The 19,791-nt window shown below is 41.1% G+C and overlaps 1 protein-coding gene across 4 annotated transcripts in view; it reads left to right on the top strand.

Annotated features, from left to right (window-relative positions):
- MTR (5-methyltetrahydrofolate-homocysteine methyltransferase) overlaps window positions 1-18,463 on the top strand; it is a 190,293-nt gene extending 171,830 nt beyond the window's left edge. For all 4 annotated transcript variants that reach the window (XM_075556395.1, XM_075556396.1, XM_075556397.1 and 1 more), the window contains exons 26-33: window positions 1,720-1,818; window positions 3,725-3,800; window positions 6,702-6,857; window positions 8,081-8,277; window positions 13,367-13,567; window positions 14,341-14,533; window positions 17,326-17,438; window positions 17,839-18,463. In XM_075556395.1, coding sequence (XP_075412510.1) covers window positions 1,720-1,818; window positions 3,725-3,800; window positions 6,702-6,857; window positions 8,081-8,277; window positions 13,367-13,567; window positions 14,341-14,533; window positions 17,326-17,438; window positions 17,839-17,925 — 1,122 coding nt within the window. In that variant the 3' untranslated portion in view covers window positions 17,926-18,463. The remainder of the gene's footprint in view (window positions 1-1,719; window positions 1,819-3,724; window positions 3,801-6,701; window positions 6,858-8,080; window positions 8,278-13,366; window positions 13,568-14,340; window positions 14,534-17,325; window positions 17,439-17,838) is intronic.
- Window positions 18,464-19,791: the final 1,328 nt, after the last annotated feature.

Raw genomic sequence — 19,791 nt, 5'->3', positions numbered from 1 at the left:
AGCATTGATTAGGTGAATAATTGTATCTCTTTTTCAGGCCTGTTATGGATTTTAAATGCTAATGATTGGCCCTGAAACTTTTTATTTCCTGGCATGGTTGCTCCCATACGCTCTACTATTAAATTGATATCAGCTTATAGTGACCCCATAGGACAGAATAGAGTTGCCCCTTTGTGTTGCTGAGGCTGTAAATCTTTTATGAGAGCAGTTCAAAAAGTAACCCACCACATCACCAAGACTGTTGGACCTAGTTAAATACCCAGTGGTAACATTTGCCTTACAGGTAGAACGTACACTTAACTGGGAAAGAATTGGTTTTTTTAACTCTAGTTCAGAGGTCAAATTGGTTCACAGTCTTTGAGAGTCTGGGTATTTGGATTATGCTTACCACCAGGCATTCTGACTTGGAGCTGGTCACTATTTGTCCCAGCTTGGTCGCCATCAGTGTTTAGCTCTTTTCAAAACAACGAATGGTCACTGTATTGGACAGGGTTCTCTAGAGAGACAAACCAGATTGCTAGTAATTATATATAAATATATTTATAAAGATAGATATATAATTCAAGAAATAAACCGTTAAATAATATACAGATAAATAATACAAGAAATTAACAGTTAAATTATAAAGCAGTGAGACACTAGCAAATTATAAAGCAGTGGGACACTAGCAGTCCTTCAAGTTTTGAGAGCTGCCAGATGCCAGTCCCCTTCTGTAGAGAGAGCTGGGCTATATATACCCAGGCAGCAAACAGCAAGGGAGGTCCCCAACTGTCATCAACTGTCAGTCCCCAGCTCCAGAGATGAACATTCCAATCGTGTGGGCTTAAAGGGATCTCAACTTACAGCGACACAGTCCACAGGCTAGGCATCCCACAGGTAGTGTACCCCTTTAAACTGAGGCACAGAACAAGCAAGCCATTTATCCCTCTGCCCTTCAGTTAATCCTACTTGTGTTATTCGGCCAGGCTGGCACAATAAACTATAGCAGTGACTTTTTAAAATTAATCAAACCTAAATTAGATGATCAATTATTTGGACAGTCACTAGTGATACTTTTTAGGAATAAATGATGTAATACTCAGATAACTACAGCTACCCTGGCTGTAGACTTAGATATAGAGATTTCCCCCACTTTTTTTTTTATTAAAAAAAAGATGTTAATATATACTTTGTTTTAAATATGAGATATCCAACTTCTTTTTCTCATGGTGTGCATTTTATTCTGTGGGTTCTGACAGATAAAGATATTGTCATGAAAAAAAGAAATTAATGTCTTTGTAAGACCTTATTGGTGTTCATAGGCATGGAGATTACGCAGTGGAGGATTTTGACAGTTTTGCAGAAGGATTTATATATTAAATATATACAAGGGTAAGTCAAAAAACATTGTTACTAGGATTCAAATTATATATGCATGAGCTTATTCCAAACTAAAGTTGCTGAGCACTGAGCTAGGCACCATGTCCATGAAGAGCTTATCTAATATCTATCTTGGGGGGAAGTAGTATATATTTTATTACCGAAAGCTTATCTAGTATCTCTTGTGGGGAAGTAGTGTGTATGTGTATTACTAGAGACTTGTGGAACAGAAGATGAAGGGAAAGAAGTGAGGTGGGGAAAACTCTAAGTAGGGGAGCCCCAGAACTGGTGGCTATTGTTGCACATTTCTCACACATTTTTGCTGCTATCTGGTTATGAGGCTTTATCTTGCTTTCTTAGTGTTCTCAACTATTAGATGAAAATTTAAAGGATGACTATTTTGAGGAAATCATAGAAGAATATGAAGACATTCGGCAGGAACATTATGAGTCTCTCAAGGTAAGTGAAAAAACAGGTCTCTGCTCGATTGGGTAAAACAGTGAAGTTAATTTTTGTTAAGACGTCATTGCTGCTTTGAGGAGGGTAAATGTTCAGGAAACTTGTAGAGAAGCCCTATTCATCCATTTATTTATCTATTTATTTATTTATTTATTTATTTATTTTAGCGCTGATCGGAGTTTTTTAATGTCTGAGCTTACAATGTTTTTGGTTGTAATTAGATTTATTTGGCCAAACATTTCTTGGGTAATCTGTGGGTGCTATATGCTGTACTAGATCCTCGAGTTATGTTATTGAATAAAACATGAGCATATACCCAGCAGGAAAATTGGAATTTAAAACACTAAAATGAATCCCATGGTCGCTTGTTTCTGAGGAAATGATGAAAGAAAATGAACACATTAGACAGGTCCATTTTAAGTTTTCCCTTCTTGGCGGCCCAACACTGACTATAATGTGTTAGGACCTGTCCCTCTAGATGAGCTTCAGGGATTCAAGAGTATCATAATCAGTCTTTAGAAGTCAGGTAGAGACACGATTTCTAAAGACAAAATGGGTACATAAGTAAATCTGGTGAAGAAAGCTGATGGTGCCTGGCTATTTCAAAATAGAGCATCTGGAGTCTCAAAGGGTTGAAGTTAAACAAGCAGCCATCTAGTAGGGAAGCTCCAAAGCCTACATAAAAGAAGCACACCAACCTGTGTGATTATGAGGTTTCAGAGGGATCAAGTATCAGATATCAGAAGATCCAAAGTAATCATATCAATGAGAATGAGGGAGGGGGGTTAGAGCAGAGATCCAAAGCCCATTTGTAGATAATTGGACATCCCCTCTTAGAAGTGTCACAGGAAGGGACAAGTCAGCCAAGGTGCAGCATTGCACTGATGAAACACAACATTCCTCTAGTTCTTGAATGTTAACCCCCCCACCCACCCCACCACTATCATGAACCCAGAGCATGTGTACTGATACAGATAATAGCTCTCAACACACAGAATCCAGGACAGATAAACCCCTCAGGAACAGTAATGAGAGTAGTGACACCATGAGGGTAGGGTGAGGTGGGGGGAAAAGGGGGAACCAATCACAATGATCAATGTAAAAAAAAACCCTAGCCCCCCTACCCCCACTGCCTCTGAGGGGGACAAAAGACAGTAACATGATACAGGGAGACAGTGGACAGTGTATGATATGAAAATAATAATTTATAATTTATCAAGTCTTTACAAGGGTGAGGGAGGGGAGGAAAAGAGAGATGATAACAAGGGCTCAAATAGAAAAATGTTTTGAAAATGATAATGGCAATAAATGTGTTTGATACAATTGATGTATGAATTGTTATAAGATCTATAAGAGCACCCAATAAAATGATCTTTTAATTAAGGAAAGAAGAAATCATTGGTTAGAAATCTTCCAGGTTGCCTGCTGGGCTTTTGAGGGCAGGGCATATTGGAATATTATTTGGCAAGTTAAATGAAATAACGAACAACATAAAGAAAATAAACATTTCTAAGGTGCTGACAAGACATCATAGGCTATTATCTTTTTAGTTTTTTCCCATAATTGATGAGTTCTTAGATCTGCCTTGTGGTTCCTCAGGTGGGTTTATCTGGCAAATTATTACTACTTGAGTTGCTTCTTATCTCATAATTTGGGATATCCAGTCAGCAGCATGTTTATATGTTAATATTGATTGCATGCATGCTTCTTGAAACTATGTATTGTTTGGGTTCTGATGTGAAGCATAGAGGAAGAAAAAAGACACTTGTTCAGATAATGGTTCGCATTAATAAAACATTTGTTTTCTTTGATAACTTTTAATTTAATACTGACTTCAACAAATTTTCATAGTAGTAGTTGAAAACCTCGGAAGTTCTAATTATTATTATTATTTTTTTTTTTTTAGGGAAGGAGATTCTTAACTTTAAGTCAAGCCAGAAAAAATCGTCTCTATATTGACTGGCTCGCAGAGCCTCACCCAGGTCTGTTCAGCTGCTGATTTGAGAAAAGTAACTGACTGATGTCCAAATGATTAGTGCACTTAATTGTGTATGAAAATTTTGGTGGTGAAACCTCATAGAGACCTGAAACTAGCTGATAAGCATACTCAAGAATAAAGTTTTCCAAATTATAGTATTTTTCAGTGAGGTATTTCTACCTGCCTTTCTAGACAAGAATTAACTTGCATCAGGATATCTGGACTATTTTCTCTACTAAGGAGATTGTACAAACTTTGCCACCCCGAAAACCAGCATAAAAGAATATTTACAAAGGATTATTTTGTGCAGTAAAAAGGTGGTAAAGGACCTGTGGGAAGAGAATGAACATAAGTAAAAGAAGTTCAGGCAAAATCTATAAGATGTTCACGCCTTTATGTCCCCACACATCTGACTTTACCTCAATGAAAGAAACACTTTTGAAGCCACAATACTCAAAACTACACATATAAGGTGCTCTCTGATTCCTGATCTGAACTCGGATCAGGACACTGAGATCGTGAGCAATATAAAGTACTAGGTACCTTCTGGCCTGACTTGAGCTCCTCGTGCCTTTGGCCCAGCTCATATCTGATCTCAGTGTCCAGAGAAAGCCCAACTCCACTTGAAATCTGTCTCGGAAGTTCGTACTGATACTTAAAATGAACTCACCAGGAAATAGTCTATCCAGTAGCAAGGTTAAGAATTAATCTAGCATTTATTTAAACAATAAATTATACATATGTAGTGGGAAAATCCTATATGTTCCTCCTTAATCCCATTTCTCCCCTCCGCTGTAGAAATAAGCAAATTTGAGGCTTCATTTCCATGTCTCATTGTCCTAGGTGCTTATAGAACAGTAGTCAACTAGGTTATTGTTTCATGTCTTTAAATTTTAAATAGATTCCTTGGCGTGTATGCCTTTCTACAATGTCCTTTACTTTATTATTTTCTTAATTTATACAAATTAAGATTAATCCCAGCTTTTTTATTTTGTTTTATTTGTTCCTTTGGGGTGGGGGGGGGGAATTGGAGATAAATGCTTTGAGAAAGAGGGTCTCAAAGGCTGGTGTAATCAGCTGTATGCAGTGAATAAGTCTACTAAGACTCAATGCAGAATTATGCCTTTACTGGGATCCTTTAAAATTGTCCTTTTTTAGTGCAAGCCCCAAACCCATTCCTGGATCTATGTTCTATTGATGTTGTTGATTGTTTTTTTATCTGCCTTTGGAGCTTGTGTTAGCCTGGGTAGACTAGAGAAACAAATCCACAGAAACTCATATGTATATAAGAGAGTTTTATATAAAGGGTAAGTGTACATTCAGAAAGCATCCCGACCCAATTCTGTCCAAACCCACATATCCAACACCGATCTGCAAAGTCCTCAATCGCACAAATCACACGCAATGACACCAACTGCAGGAGGAAAGCCAATTCAGTCAGTGTGTAAGCATCTCAGCACTGATAGGTGTCTCCACAGCTGCTCCAGCACCAAGGGCTGCATCGGGGTAGGTCCATGCAGCTTCTCCTTGGGGGTGTCGTGCAGGAAGTGAGCCTTGCCAGCTGAAGCAGGAAACTGGTTAAGGCAGCTGCACCCTGGTCTGACCATCAGAGAGCAAGAGACTCAAGAACTATAAAGGCGAGGCTCACTGAGCTATTTATCTCTCGGCCCTTCAATTAATCCCACATTTGTTTATCGGCCAGGTTGGCACAATAAATCTTAACGGTCTCAGCTCCCTTTCAAAACTTCCTTGTTAAGGGATGATATTCTTTTTTTGCGGGGGGAGAGGGAGGGTGTGGGTAGAGAGTATCACTCATCCTTTTGGGCCCTTATGATCTTCCTTAAATATTGTCTTTGATTAGCACTAAATCATAGCTCCAAATTAAGAACATTAGTTCTTACATCATGGTCCTGCTTGATACTTTGAGGAAGAGAACACAGAAGATTTGGGAGCTATAGCAAAATGTGGCGAAGAAATTAGATGGTGCCCAGATAGTAGATAAAACAGTGCGTGGGCCCTTAAAAGCTTGTCTCCAAACAAGCAGCAATCTAAGTGAGACATCAACTAAGTCCACATGAAAGAAGCACAGCATCGTCAGTCACCAAAGGATTGTAAATCATATCCAAAGTCAAAGGAGGGATTAATATCAGAGCCTGAAGTGAGAGAAAGCTACAGATGACAGTACAAGCCCAAGATTCATTTGTGGGAACTATATAGGAAATAAGCCTCTGGTGAATGCCCTCTATCCACAATTGAGGGATTGGGGGAAAGCCATTACTAAACAGTGCATTAGCTAGGTGAGTCGAGAAGATCAAAGACATAGATCTGACTTCAACAATTAAAACTGTGTCAGTTGATCCCCTCTCTGATGCACGCTGGACCCGATCGAGTGTTCAACATTTTCTGTAATTTTGTCCTGTTTCTGTTTGTTCATGTTTGGGTCTATCTCAGAGGTGTTATGTCATTGGAAGTAACCCTCTTGAAGTTGTGCTATATGTTTTTTGGTATATGAGACTCAGGATTGATGAACCTATAAGGACAACAAGTACAATAAGGGTTTCCGGGACCGGGGTCGCAGCACGTGGTCAAAGGGAGAAGATACCAAGGAGTTCAAAAAAAGGATTGTTTGGAAACTGCTTGTGGTAGCAATTGTACAATTCTGCCTGATGTGATTGAAGTATGGAATGATATGTATTAACTCCCAGTTAATAATAAAATCTTACAAAAATAATAATAAAATTCTTTTTTTGAAACAACAACTATGTGTGAGAGGTGTGAGACTGTGTGGGAGTCTCGGGGCATCTGAGGAGTTGGAGAGAGGCCTCTAGAATATAGTAGCTGAGAGGAGGCTGCTCAGCACCAGGCCCCGGCATTACTTTTAACAACTGGTGTTTCCTTCCTTTAGTGAAGCCCACCTTTTTTGGGACACGAGTCTTTGAAGACTATGACCTACAGAAGGTGGTGGACTACATCGACTGGAAACCATTTTTTGATGTCTGGCAACTCCGTGGAAAATACCCCAACCGAGGTTTCCCCAAGATTTTTAATGATAAGACCGTAGGTTAGTTCAGTAAGTTCTTCCTACCACTGATATTCAAGATGGAATTTTAGGACACTGAAGTTAAGAATTAGTGATGAGCAGTGGGTTTTGCATGATGCAGGATAGCGCTACTTTCATATAATTTTACCTGTTCAGTTTTTTTTTTTAATGGTTTTTAAGCTGCTAGAACTTGACATCTTGTTAATTCATTCTTCAGGTAGAAATCTATTTTCAGCAGTTACGTGCTAGGCTCTGTGCTAGGGACTAGGGGTAAACAAAAGAATTCATTATGATTCCAGCTTTCTTTTTTTTTTTCTTTTTTTACATTTTATTAGGAACTCATACAACTCGTATCACAATCCATACATATACATACATCAATTTTATAAAGCACGTCCATACATTCCCTGCCCCAATCATTCTCAAGGCATTTGCTCTCCACTTAAGCCCCTTGCATCATGCCTCTCCCAGAGACATGGGAGTCTGGCTGTTCAAAACAATAAGCAGTGGTATGTAAGAGTAAGTGGTTGAAACAGACAAGTCAAGTTAAGGAATTGGAGTTGAGAAGAGGCTGAGCAACTGCTGTCTCGTGGTTTCTTTAAGGGGCTCATTTTGTGCTTCCTAGGATTTAAGAAGGGGAGGTTCTCAGGGCAGCCAGTAGTGCAGCATTTACAAGAGAAAGAGTAGTTCCTTGATAGCCAACTGTACAAATGTGGACAGGCCACACCTTTGACCAAAGGAGCATTGGTTCCCTAGATGGAAAATGAGGGGCACATTGTGAGCATTTAGACCCCTGTGCAAATGGAGTTCACCTGGCAGCAACTTTGAGCAAAGGCCTTGTGGTATAGTAGTATCAAAGTGACTTCAAAGGGTGGCTTTGACCTGTTTGATATCCACCAAGGTCACTGTGTAGTCTCTGGAACTGTCTGTGCACAAAGAGTGTCTGTGACAGGAATCCGGCCTGCCTTTTCTCTCTCTCTGATCAGCTGCTCTGGGAGCCACAGACTTGGCGCTCTGCTTTTTGTTAAGTGGTAAGTTTTAAGTGGCTTCCGCTTGAGAAATAGACTCGTGGAGCTGCTCTTACAGGAACCGTTGACCCCCAGCTCCTCCAAAAAAGGCAGGCGGCTGAGAACACTTTTGAGAGGAAATGGGCCAAGGAGAAAAAGATTAATTGTGGGTAAGGGGAGATGGTTACTGCTTATTTTTGGCATTTTAAAATGATTCTTCTTATATTTTCCTTATAGGTGAAGAGGCCAAAAAAGTCTATGATGATGCCCAAAGTATGCTGAAAGCCTTAATTAGTCAAAAGAAACTCCAAGCCAGGGGAGTGATTGGGTTCTGGCCAGCACAGGGTGTCCAGGACGACATCTGTGTGTACTCAGAGGATGCAGTGCCACAGACTGCAAATCCCATAGCCACCTTCCATGGTCTACGGCAACAGGTACAGTAAGCGGCCTTAACAGCCAACATGTCGGTTTTTTATTTAAGCACAAACAGTGTGTAGATAAGAAATGAGCAATCAGGAGAGCCCAGCTTTAGTTAGAGAAAAGGAGCCAGCCCAATTGGCAGAGGCAGCTTCTTGGCACCAACAGGGATTAAGGTGTTTATTTTGTGTCAACCGTTGGATAAGAAACACTGTTCCTACCTCGGGGGGGGTCACTTGTCTGCAATCTCAGTCTATTTACCAAGTTTTTATTGATTCAAAAGTATTGATTTTCAGTGTGAGTTACAAAAATTGGCCATCATCTAATGTCTCCCTTTCTCCAAGGGAAGATGGAGGTCCTATCAGTTAGTGCTTGCCAGGTGCTGAGTTGGTTACCTGATATACCATCTTGTTTAGCCACACAGCCCATGTAAAGCAATGTCTGTTTTTATTTCACAGAAGATGAAAGAAAAGGCCAGTGGAGCTTTCTCAGAGTCCAATGTGTTGGGGAGACACAGCCCGTCTCACCATGGCTGTTCTTCTACACTGGCTTCCTCAGGGTGGGAAAAAGCAACACAACTCTCTCTCACATGCCCCCACTCAAACAAAGTACAAATCTTAGATGGGTATTCCCGCAGTGACTAAAAAGTCAGTGACCTAGTCAGGATTGGAATTTATCAGTCATTAGCAAAGTATTGCAGTAAATTCTTTTTGCAAAGTTTTTTTATTGCTTGGTGAATTTTAAGAAATGACAACTTCAGTCTCATTCAGAATGACACTTCTCTTCCTCCCTGAGCTGTCTGGCCACGTGGCTCTATAAAGACTATTGCTTCTGTGCTCTGCTGCTTTTGTCACAGAAATTGAACTCCTCCCAATCTAGATAGTTAACCTTAATGAGATCTGCAGGTATTCTTAAATTTGAGACCCTAAACAGATGCCACTGAGTCAAACAAGTGCAGCCTTACTGCTTGCACCAGTCTCACACACAGGATACAAGGTAGTAGAACTCTGACATAGTAAGGCCTTCCCTCCTTCCTAGGGAATTGGCGACTTTCTTTTAGAGATGTAACTAAGATTTAAAAAAAATCTGCTGCCACAGTCTTTCATCATTGAACTTCTGTGTCTTCCTCCTATCTCTTTTATTTCCAACATCATTCTTGTTCCAGATCATCCTGTGAGGTATTGAATATGACACTGGTGTAGTGAATTCCCTGAATTCCCAGAGTTCACCTTTTTAAAAGAAACTCTGCAAAGACCATGTTCATGTGTTCCCTATGTATACTAAAGAGTTCCTTCACTTCACTACACTCTGGAAAATCTACTGGGACTCTTCTGTTCAGGCACCGACTGCTGTCCTTTCGGAAGGACTGTGGATCTCTGTGACCTGACCCAGAGAGACTCTGTGGCCCTACACTGCCTTTTGCTACCTAAGCAGAGCCAGGACGTGATCCTTCCATGCCAGCTGTCGTCAAGCCTGGGACCTTTCTGTGCACCATTATCAATAAATACCTCCTTGCATGTAGCCCTTAGCTACTTTCTGCCTGAGGCTGTCCTGTTTAACAACTAGAAATCACTCAGCAGTCTTTAAGCTGCCCACTTGTTGATTGTGTGGTCATCAGGAGCATTGGTTATGATATCTGACCTCTGTACCTGCCACTGTCTGACCTTGAGCTAGTTGATCAAGTTCTGTATGCTTCATGTTAGTTGGTTGTAAAATGGAGCAGACGGTATCACTGCACAAAGTTTTGGAGTGGATTTGGCTCGTTAATTTATATAGTGCCTGTCATGTAGTAAGCACTCAGAAATTATTAGCTGTTAATCTTCTTAGCCCATATTTATTTTTAAATGTGAGACCTTGTCAGAAGACTTGGATGTCAGCTTGCTGCTGTTACTTGCTATTGGGCTAGTTCCAACACATAGTGGCCATGTTGGCAACCAAATGCAACATTACCCAGTACCTACACCATAAAGGCAATCAGTGATATGTGTGAGCTCATTGTTGCAACCACTGTATCAATCCATAGTGTTAAGTTTCTTCCTCTTTTATGTTAACCCTCTACTAACCATGTCATTCTCCAGGGACTAATCCCTCCTGTTTAAATCCCAAAGTGTATGAGAAATCAGCTTAGTAGCAAGGAAACATTAGCCGTCAGTTGAAAATGGATATGGATTAGACAGGTATCTAGCCCTATAGGGTGTCTCACAAGCAAACACTGCTGGGTGCTTAATTTGATTTCCAGTGGCCCTGGGACACCTTCATCACTTCCTGCCCTCTAACTGTAGCTGGCAGCAGTGGTTTTTATGTTGCTGCCTCTAGAGTTTACTAAATTCCTGTGGATGAAAAATGGATGCCTGAACATATTATCAGGAGGTTAAAGGATGAGCAAGTGAAAGGAAAACCCTCAGTGCGATTGGGTATCTCAGTGGTTGCAACAGTGGGCCCAAACAGCAAATACATGGGGATGGAGCAAGACTCCTTATTTCGTTCTGTTGCACACAGGATTGCTGTGAGTCAGAACTGACTCAGCATAGCCTATTAGCACCACATTTCATGGGCACCTGCAAACCTAACTCCAGGGTGGAGTATTGATAATGAATTGAAAACATTTGGGGGAAATTTCAGTTTTCTTAATAGTTTCATTTGCAGTTTCATGTGTATGATCTAATACGCATATCATACAATTAGAATGTTTTCTTTTTTCTTGTAATCATTGATGTTCCCCATTTTCTCCCAAGCTCCTCGGTCATACTCCTCAAAACCAAATTCACTATCATTGAGTCAATGTTGACTCATGGCGACCCTATGAGACAAGCTAGAACTGCCCCTAAGACTTTTCAAGGCTGTAACTCTTTGTAGAAGTAGAAAGCCCTGTCGTTCTTCCCTGGAGTGGCTGGTGGTGTTCAGCTGCTCACCTTGCAGTTAGGAGTCCAGCACATAACCATTGCACCACCAGGGCTCCCAGGTAATTATTACTTCAGTTGCTGACTCTATAGATTTACCTATCCTGGATTTTGTAAGCAGAAAATCATACAAGACAAAAGAAAAAACAACAACAACAATGACAAAACAAAAGAGAAAAACTTCCGTTGAAAAAAACCAGAAAATATTAACTGAAACAGCCTAAAAATGAGCCCAAAAAGAGATCAGATGGTAAACGCAAAACTGCCTTGGAGTTGATGTCGACTCATAGTGACCCTATAGGGCAAGGGAGACCTGTTCCTATGAGTTACCTGGATTGGAGTAAAAAGCCCTGCCTTTTCCCTTGGAGCAGCTGTTGCTTTCTACTGCTGACCTTGTGGGCCATCATCGCAGTTCGTGCCATTACACCGCCAGGTCCCCTGTCAGACAATGTGATGATACATTTGAGACTAACTACATTATCTGTAATACATTTTCCAATGCTCTGTCTAACAGCAAGGCTACCCACATCCCTGGGCTATGAACGGAGAGGATTCACCAGAGGCTTGATCCTTATGGGTTGACCGTGCACATGAATTTTGGCCTGCTGTCATCCAAAGCTTTCTGCAAACTGGTTGCTCACAATTTATTTATTTTAATCATTTTATTGGGGGCTCATACAACTCTTATCACAATCCATACATACATCAATTGTGTCAAGCACATTTGTACATTTGTTACCCTCATCATTCTCAAAGCATTTGCTCTCCACGTAAGCACCTGGCATCAGCTCCTCATTTTCCCCCTCCCCACTACCTTTCCCTCATGACCCCTTGATAATTTATAAATTAGAATTTTGTCACGTCTTACAATTTCCGACGTCTCCCTTCACCTGCTTTTCTGTTGTCCATCCCCCATGGAGTAGGTGATATGTAGTTCCCTGGAATCGGTTCCCCCTTTCTACCCTACCCTCCCTCCACAGGTTGTTCACAATTTAAGCTCTGATGTCATTCCTTCAGATTTGAATTTTATTCTTTCCAATCCTTAGATGACAGAGGCTAGTATGTTTTTCATGCAAACACAGTTGATGCCTCAATTAGCTAGTTAGCTGCTTGTTCGAAGACAAGCTTTTAATACCCCAGATGCTATTATTTCAGATAACTCTATGCCATCTGGTTTCTTTAACACATTTTGCTATAGCATCCATATCTTCAGTGATCTTTTCATGAAGGTGAATATTGAGTAGGGCTATGATTAAGTGAAAGCGCAAAATCTGTTCATATATCTATGGTTCATATATGTCTGTGGTTCAATTTAGAGACATCATTATTACTTTAAAATAGAAAATGTTATAAATCATCCTAATAGGACATAAGGTAATTCTGTTAATGGTATCATTAATTTAGCCAATGGTATAGCATTTAAAACACTGTTGAGAGAAGGAAATTATACATGTGTAGTCCAGACAATAATACATGAATGGTTGATGTATACACATTAAAAGATTTAATGATTCGACACTCTTTCTATGAATAGAGAGGGTTAGGGATAGGGCAAAACTTCCATTAACAATCATTCACAAAGGCAGAACCATCCATGCCTGCCAGGCTAATACATGTCTGGGAGAAAGCAAAGAGAGCGTTGAAATAGTAAATATGTGGTAGTCCCGGCTACCGTTCATTCACCAGCATCAAAGCAAGAGATCTGAACCAAAGTGCAATAATCAATCCTACAACCTTTGGATAGTAGTCATCTGCTTCTTCTCATACCAGGCCTTTTCAGCCTTAAGTCTGTGGGAATATGTCAGTTCCTTACAGCTACTTATAGGTAAGGTAAATCCCAGTTCACTCAGTGGCCTATTAAGGATCTGTGCACCTCAAAAGGACAAGAGTCTAAAGTCCCACATGTCTATATTTAGTGCCTCTAATCAGTGGAAGTTTGGCCAATGCATTAATGAGCCAAGTAATGGTTTCCTGACTAAGTTTAAACTCTGAAATCACATTTCATCTGTTTTTTCAATAAATAGGTATTAAAATCTCAGTTTTGATCAGGCGCTATTCCAAATGCTTGGACATCACAGTGAAAGGGAGGGGTTTGGCACCCCATCTAGGAAGCCTGGATTCACTTAAACCTATGAGATTGTTCCTTGTGTGTGGTTTGGAGTGTGTCTACATAAATACTGTTCTCTGCCCATTGGTTGGTTTTCAGGCTGAGAAGGACTCTGCCAGTACAGACCCATACCACTGTCTCTCAGACTTCGTTGCTCCTCTGGAATCTGGTGTGAGAGACTACCTGGGACTGTTTGCTGTTGCATGCTTTGGGGTTGAGAAACTGAGCAAGGCTTATGAGGACGAGTGTGATGACTACAGCAGCATCATGGTCAAGGCGCTGGGCGACCGACTGGCAGAGGTAAAGCGGCACTCTGCACCTGTGCCAGAATCTAGGTATAGGCGGGGGTAGGGTTGTATGGACAGTGATGGAACTCCGTACTAGCCATCCCTCGGGAGTTTCTGTTTATGTTGGAATCAGGTGCTGCAGACTTTAGCATTACAGACATGTTAAAATCGTCGTCTTTCTAAATGGGCTCTTCTATATCATCTTTGGTACAAAGAAAAAGCTTCAGCTGTGCTATAGTTGGCTGTCATCCTGAGAATGTTGCCGTATTTCCTGTACCTCGCTGTTATGATACGATATTTTCCCAGGGAACCTGAATGTTAACATATTTTTGTTTCGTAGTTCTCATTCTTCACTGCTGTCTTAGAGAAGTTATTCATCATACTATGGAGGGAATAGAGGAACCTGAGCCATGAGGTGGTCTTCGCCCCTTTTCCTGAGACAACTAGATAGGAACTGTCAGTTGTAAAGGTTTCATCTTTTCTCTATGATCAGCATAAGCTGCAGATAGATGGGAAAAGTCTTACTCTAAAAGGCCTGGGACCGCATATCATGAAGTGTGATCCTTCAGAGCCCACGTTTAGACCAACATAGAGCAGAAGAGCAGCTAAGGAAGGTGCTAAGAAGTTGAGAAGCCAGCCTGTATATCTCTTTGTTCATGTTTTCCCCTAGCTGTGGTCCAGAAGAAAGGGCTGCTCCACCTGGCTTTGAGTTTCTGTGTAGAAGGAGGATGGGGATGGTGAAGGCCCTCCCTCTGACTAAACACACTTGGTGCTTTGGCTCCGTAGGCCTTTGCAGAGGAACTCCATGAGAGGGTCCGCAAAGAGCTGTGGGCATACTATGTCAACGAGCATTTGGATGTTGCTGGCCTGAGGAGACTGTGCTACAAGGGTATCCGGCCTGCACCTGGCTACCCAAGCCAGCCTGACCACACTGAGAAGCTCACAATGTGGACACTTGCTGACATTGAGTCCTCAACAGGTAGGGGCTCCAGGACTGAGGAATGCTTCTTTTTATTTTATTTATTTTTTTAAAGATCTTTTTTATTGGCGGCTCTTACAGCTCTTATAACCATTCATACATCAACTGTGTCATGCATATTTGTACGTGTTGCCATCATTTTTTCTAAACATTTTTAATTTGATATCAGCTCCTCTTTACCCCCCTCCTCTACCCTCCCACCCTCTAAACCCTTGATAAATTATTATTATTTTCATATCTTATCTTACATTAATCACTGTCTCGCCCTCCCCCCCCCCATGGTTTCATTCCCCTGATGGACTTGGGGTGGGGGGAGGGGGATGATTATCTGTTGATCACTGCAATCAGTTCCTCCTCTCTCCCCACCTTACCCCTGTCCTCCTGATAGCAGTGCTCCCATTCCTGAAAGGTTTATCTGACCTGGCTCCCATATGTCTTGAGCTCCTATCTCTATCAGTGTACTTGTTCCAATCTAACCCAAATGAAAGGCAGGACTGAGGTCACCATAGTGATGTGAGGAAGCCTCAAGGAACAAGAGGAATACTGTGTGTTTCATCAGTGCTATGCTGTGTCCTGGTTGACTCATCCCTTCCTGTGACCCTTCTCTGAGGGGATGTCCCATTGTCTACAAATGGATCTTGTGTCATGTGTTAGTCTGGGTTGACTAGAGAAATCCGGAGACATTCATATGTGTATAAGAGAGAACTTCATATAGAAGGGTAATTGTACATTAAGAATACAGTCCAGTGCAGGTCAAGGCCGTAAGTCCGATATTACCCTATATGTTTTATACCAATCAATAAAGCCCTCTAAAGACTCACAAAACACATCCAATGACTCCAAATGCAGATCACAGACCAGTGGGTGGGAAGTCTTGTGGATCCAGTGGCGTTGTAAGCATTTCAGCGCTGGCAGGGTTCTCCACATGGCTTCTCCAGCTCAGGGCACTAGCATAGTTCCATGTGTCTTATCAGCTGCAATGTCTCCCAGGGAGTGAGTATGTGCCCAGCTCCAATGAGCTATTTATCTCCTTAGCACCTCCAAATGAAGTCATCAAGCTACGACCTGATTCACAGACTAGACCCTACCCCTTCACTCTTAATCTTCTCAAATTGACAACAGATTATGTAACTACCGCAGGTCTCTGCTCCAAGCCCCCTCATTCTCAACAATATGTTTGTTTGTTTGTGGTTTTCTGATGCCTGATACTTAATCCTATTGACTTCTCATGATCACACATCCGGTGTGCTTCTTACATGTGTGCTTGTTTCTTTGCTACATGGCTGCTTGTTTATCTTGAGGCCTTTAAGACCCCAGATGCTATATCTTTTGATAGCGGGCCACCATCAATCAGCTCTTTCCACCACATTTGCTTGTATACCCATTTTGTCTTCAGAGATCATGCAGGAAGGGTGAGCATCACAGAATGCCAGGTTGTTAGAACCAAGTGTTCTTGCATTGAGGGAGGGCTTGAGCAGAGGCCCAAAGTCCATCAAATACTTCAGTGTATTGCCACACACACTATATATATGTATTCATATATGCCAATACCTTCTAGTGTTATCAAAATAATGACAATCAAAAATGCAGAAGGGGTTAAAATAAGAAGAATTCATCCATTAACTCTTCCTTTTAGCTATTATGAGATTTCTCTCCATATTTTTAAATAGTGTTCCCACACCACTATTTCTAGATATATCCATTTTAATTATTCTCATTTTACCTATAATGAATGGGATGTTAGATATGTATTTCTCCTGCCCCATTTTCCTATTTATCATTTCATCTGTAATACTCAACGTCTTTGGACCTTCCTCTTGCAGGGGTACCACCTACTTCAACTTTCGTTATTGCTGCATTGCCAAAGTTAATATGAGTGTCCTCTTTGCCATAATCCTCTTTCATTTTTTGTTAATATAGATTAATTCAAATAGTTGAAAATCCAAAATCAGCACATAGCCTTTTGAAACCTAAATTCTTCTCAGCCCAGAGCAGAATTGATTCTGGTCTGCCTCCACTCGTGCCAGTTGTTCATCTAACTGCCTAGCTAACGAGTCAGATCCGCTTGAGGGCTCCCAGCAGCAGCAGCCGCAGTGAGCATAGAAGGAAAGATACAGGAGAAATCCACAATGTTTAGTAGAATTGTCAAAAGCATGCAGTCCAATCTGATGAAGTTGAAATAATCTAGTTTTACATGAGAGATTGTGAGGCTGTGTTAAGACTGGTTTATCAGAAATGGGACTAGGGAGGATGCAGGAGATCTGGGTTAGAGTCCCATTTCGGCCAAAGCTAAGGTGACCTTTGTCAATGCACTTAACCTTTTTATTGCTCTTCACCCTTGCCCATAAAATGAGTGGTTTATAGATTAGGTAGTGTTTACAATCCCTTTTGGTTTTAAATTCCTAAGAAAAAATACCCCTTTCCCCCCTCCCCCCTCCCTATATGCTATTGTGGTCTTCCCTAATGTGGTTACTCATAATCCTTCAGAGAACAGTCAAATGGTGCTCTTATTTCCAGGCATAGACATTCTGGCATGAGTAGACTTCGAAGCTGATTGGAACCTTTGTAGCTGGTCTTGGGGGTAGGGTTCCTTTTTCAGGCCTCTGCGTCCCCTCTTCCTTCTCCTTCCCTTGATTAGAGAAGAGCTGCGTGCCCTGAATTTGGTTATCACCTTGCCAGGAATTTGCTGGAGCAGTCTGCTATCTCATGTCCAAATAAGGTCTGAGTTTGTTGACAAAGCCAGGCACTTTGTGAGTACTGAAGACGGCCTTTTCCCCATGTCTCTCTTCTAGGCATTAGGTTAACAGAATCGCTAGCAATGTCCCCTGCCTCCGCAGTATCAGGCCTTTATTTCTCCAATTTGAAGTCCAAATATTTTTCTGTGGGGAAGATTTCCAAGGATCAGGTAAGATAACTATTGCACTGACATGGGGTTTGCCTAGTACTGCCTTGTTCTCAACAAAATGCTGAAATCTGTGTTAATTTAAATGTGAATAAGAAGAATATGAAGAACACACAATAAATAAAGGAAGAATATCAAGAGGATAGGATACAGAAATTTACCCATTTAAGTCTTATTTTATTTGAACTCATAATTCCCTTCCACTATCACTACACCAGACCTCACCTACATCCAGTCAATTGTCAGCATTTTGCCTTTCTGTTCACAGATAAGTTTCTCTCGCCGTTTAATTCGGTAGACTGCTGTTAAGACAAGAAATTAAATGCACTCAACATTTCTGCTAAATCTGTAGAAAAAATCATAACCACATTTGATGTAATGATCTGTTTCTCGTCTTTTGCAGGTTGAGGATTATGCTTTAAGGAAGAACATGTCTGTGGAAGAGGTTGAAAAATGGCTTGGACCTATTTTGGGATACGACACAGACTAACTTGACTTTTACCTTTTCTACACTTTGCAGTTCTTAAGGAAACATAATCCTGAGTGCCTTAAAAATAACACAGTTTACCCAGCCACAGGTGCCTCACCTCTAAATGGCTTCCGGTTTCAGAGGACTGCTTGCTTAGGCTTTAATAGGGCTAAAACCTGGTAGCATGCTGTTAGCTTGAGTGTTAAGGAGCTAGCTAGCTGCCAAAGTGCTCTGCAGGAGTCCCTGATCTCTCAGGACAGGGATAGGATGGAAGTGGAGGTCTTGCACATTTCAAAGAAGTCAGCTTGATTTTTTGCCCCCCATCTTTATTTTTGATCTAGGAGGCTACTCCTTTTATTTTCAGTAAGTTTAGGGGGGAAAAAAGCCTGATGCTAAGTTGAACAGAAAAATATGGTTGCCTGGCAAAATGATGTTTGAGAAAATGCTGTTTTAGACTTTGACATGGAAGAAAATGTAACTGCTATCTCTCCAGAAGACCTTATTTCCTAAAAGTTCAATTAAATCGTTGTAATAACCCCTTTATCAAAAGTCATTTTCTTTTTTAAAAGGAATTTATTTACCATCATTTTATTTATTTTATTAGCATGTAATTCATATGCCACATAACTCAATGGTTTAAATAGGTTTAAAAGCCATGTTCTTATATCTTGCTTGTCAGAAGTTCTTGAAATGTTTGCCCCAGTATGGTTAAAATGTAGTGATTTTATGTAAGAGACTTTGTCCCATAATTTCAAATACCCTCGATGCCATAAAGAAGATGAGGTAAGAGAGTGGCAGGATCCTCTGCCGTGCACTGGCAATGACTATTGTTCTGCTGTTTGCCACAGTTGAGCAGGCAAACAAATTGAGTGTCCTGCACAGAGTTGGACAGGTGGGTGGTGGGATGCCAGTCCATTCAAGAGGCAGTAAGAGGATGTAGGGACAAAATACTGAGTAGGGCCTAGTCCCTGTCCTGCACGATTGCCCTGAGTACACACCCAGCTCATTCCTACCTTTGATCCACAAGCTCTCCTCCCTGCTTTTACATTTCTTGGGCTAATATCTTCATTAATACTGTCTTCTTTTTTGTGCGCTATTCCAATGGCGCGCTCATGCAATTTAGAATAGGTTGATGTGCTTTCAGTTATTTCAGGGGGAATGCTTAGCCCGGACATAGCTTTGCCATGACTTGGGCAGATTAAAATCTGCTGCATTCAGACCTCACCCTTGTGAATAGGGATAACAATACCCATGCCTTGTGTGCATGAGATATGCAGTTTAAATTCAATGATGACTGTAAAGCCCCTCCAGAGCTTAGCACAGAGTAGGTGCTCTTGGGGGAAAATTAATGGAGGTCAATGGTGGTCAGATACTGAATTTAGTATTGTAGACCCTCTGTTTTTAAAACTTGATTTAATATCAACTTGGTAGGAGGAAAGGTGGCCGGGGTGGTGCATAGGTTACACATTGGGATGCTAACTATAAGGTCGGTGGTTCTAATCCACTAGCCATTTCATGGGAGAATGAAGCTATCTGCTCCCATATAGATTTACAGTCTCAGAAACTCTGTCCTACAGAGTCCTTAGTACTCAAAATCTACAGTAATGAGTAGGTGGGGAAGGGAGGAACCATTGCTACTCATTTTTCTGTGGGACAAATCCCTTCTCATGATACACTGGCTTTGTCCCAATAATAGCTCTATCAAATAGTCACCATGTACATTGAAAGCGAAAAAGGGGCGTGAACCTCTAGAAAAATGCATATCCATCTCATACTCGGTTTCACTTCTAGAGCACTATACCTGACAGGACATTGCTAGCCATTAAAGTGAATGAACTGTGCTATTGATACTTCATCTAGTCTGCTCCTTTGGTTCATGATACACTA

Source organism: Tenrec ecaudatus, chromosome 8, assembly GCF_050624435.1.
Source record: "Tenrec ecaudatus isolate mTenEca1 chromosome 8, mTenEca1.hap1, whole genome shotgun sequence".
Taxonomy (NCBI): domain Eukaryota; kingdom Metazoa; phylum Chordata; class Mammalia; order Afrosoricida; family Tenrecidae; genus Tenrec; species Tenrec ecaudatus.
This window is presented reverse-complemented; position numbering and strand designations above follow the sequence as displayed.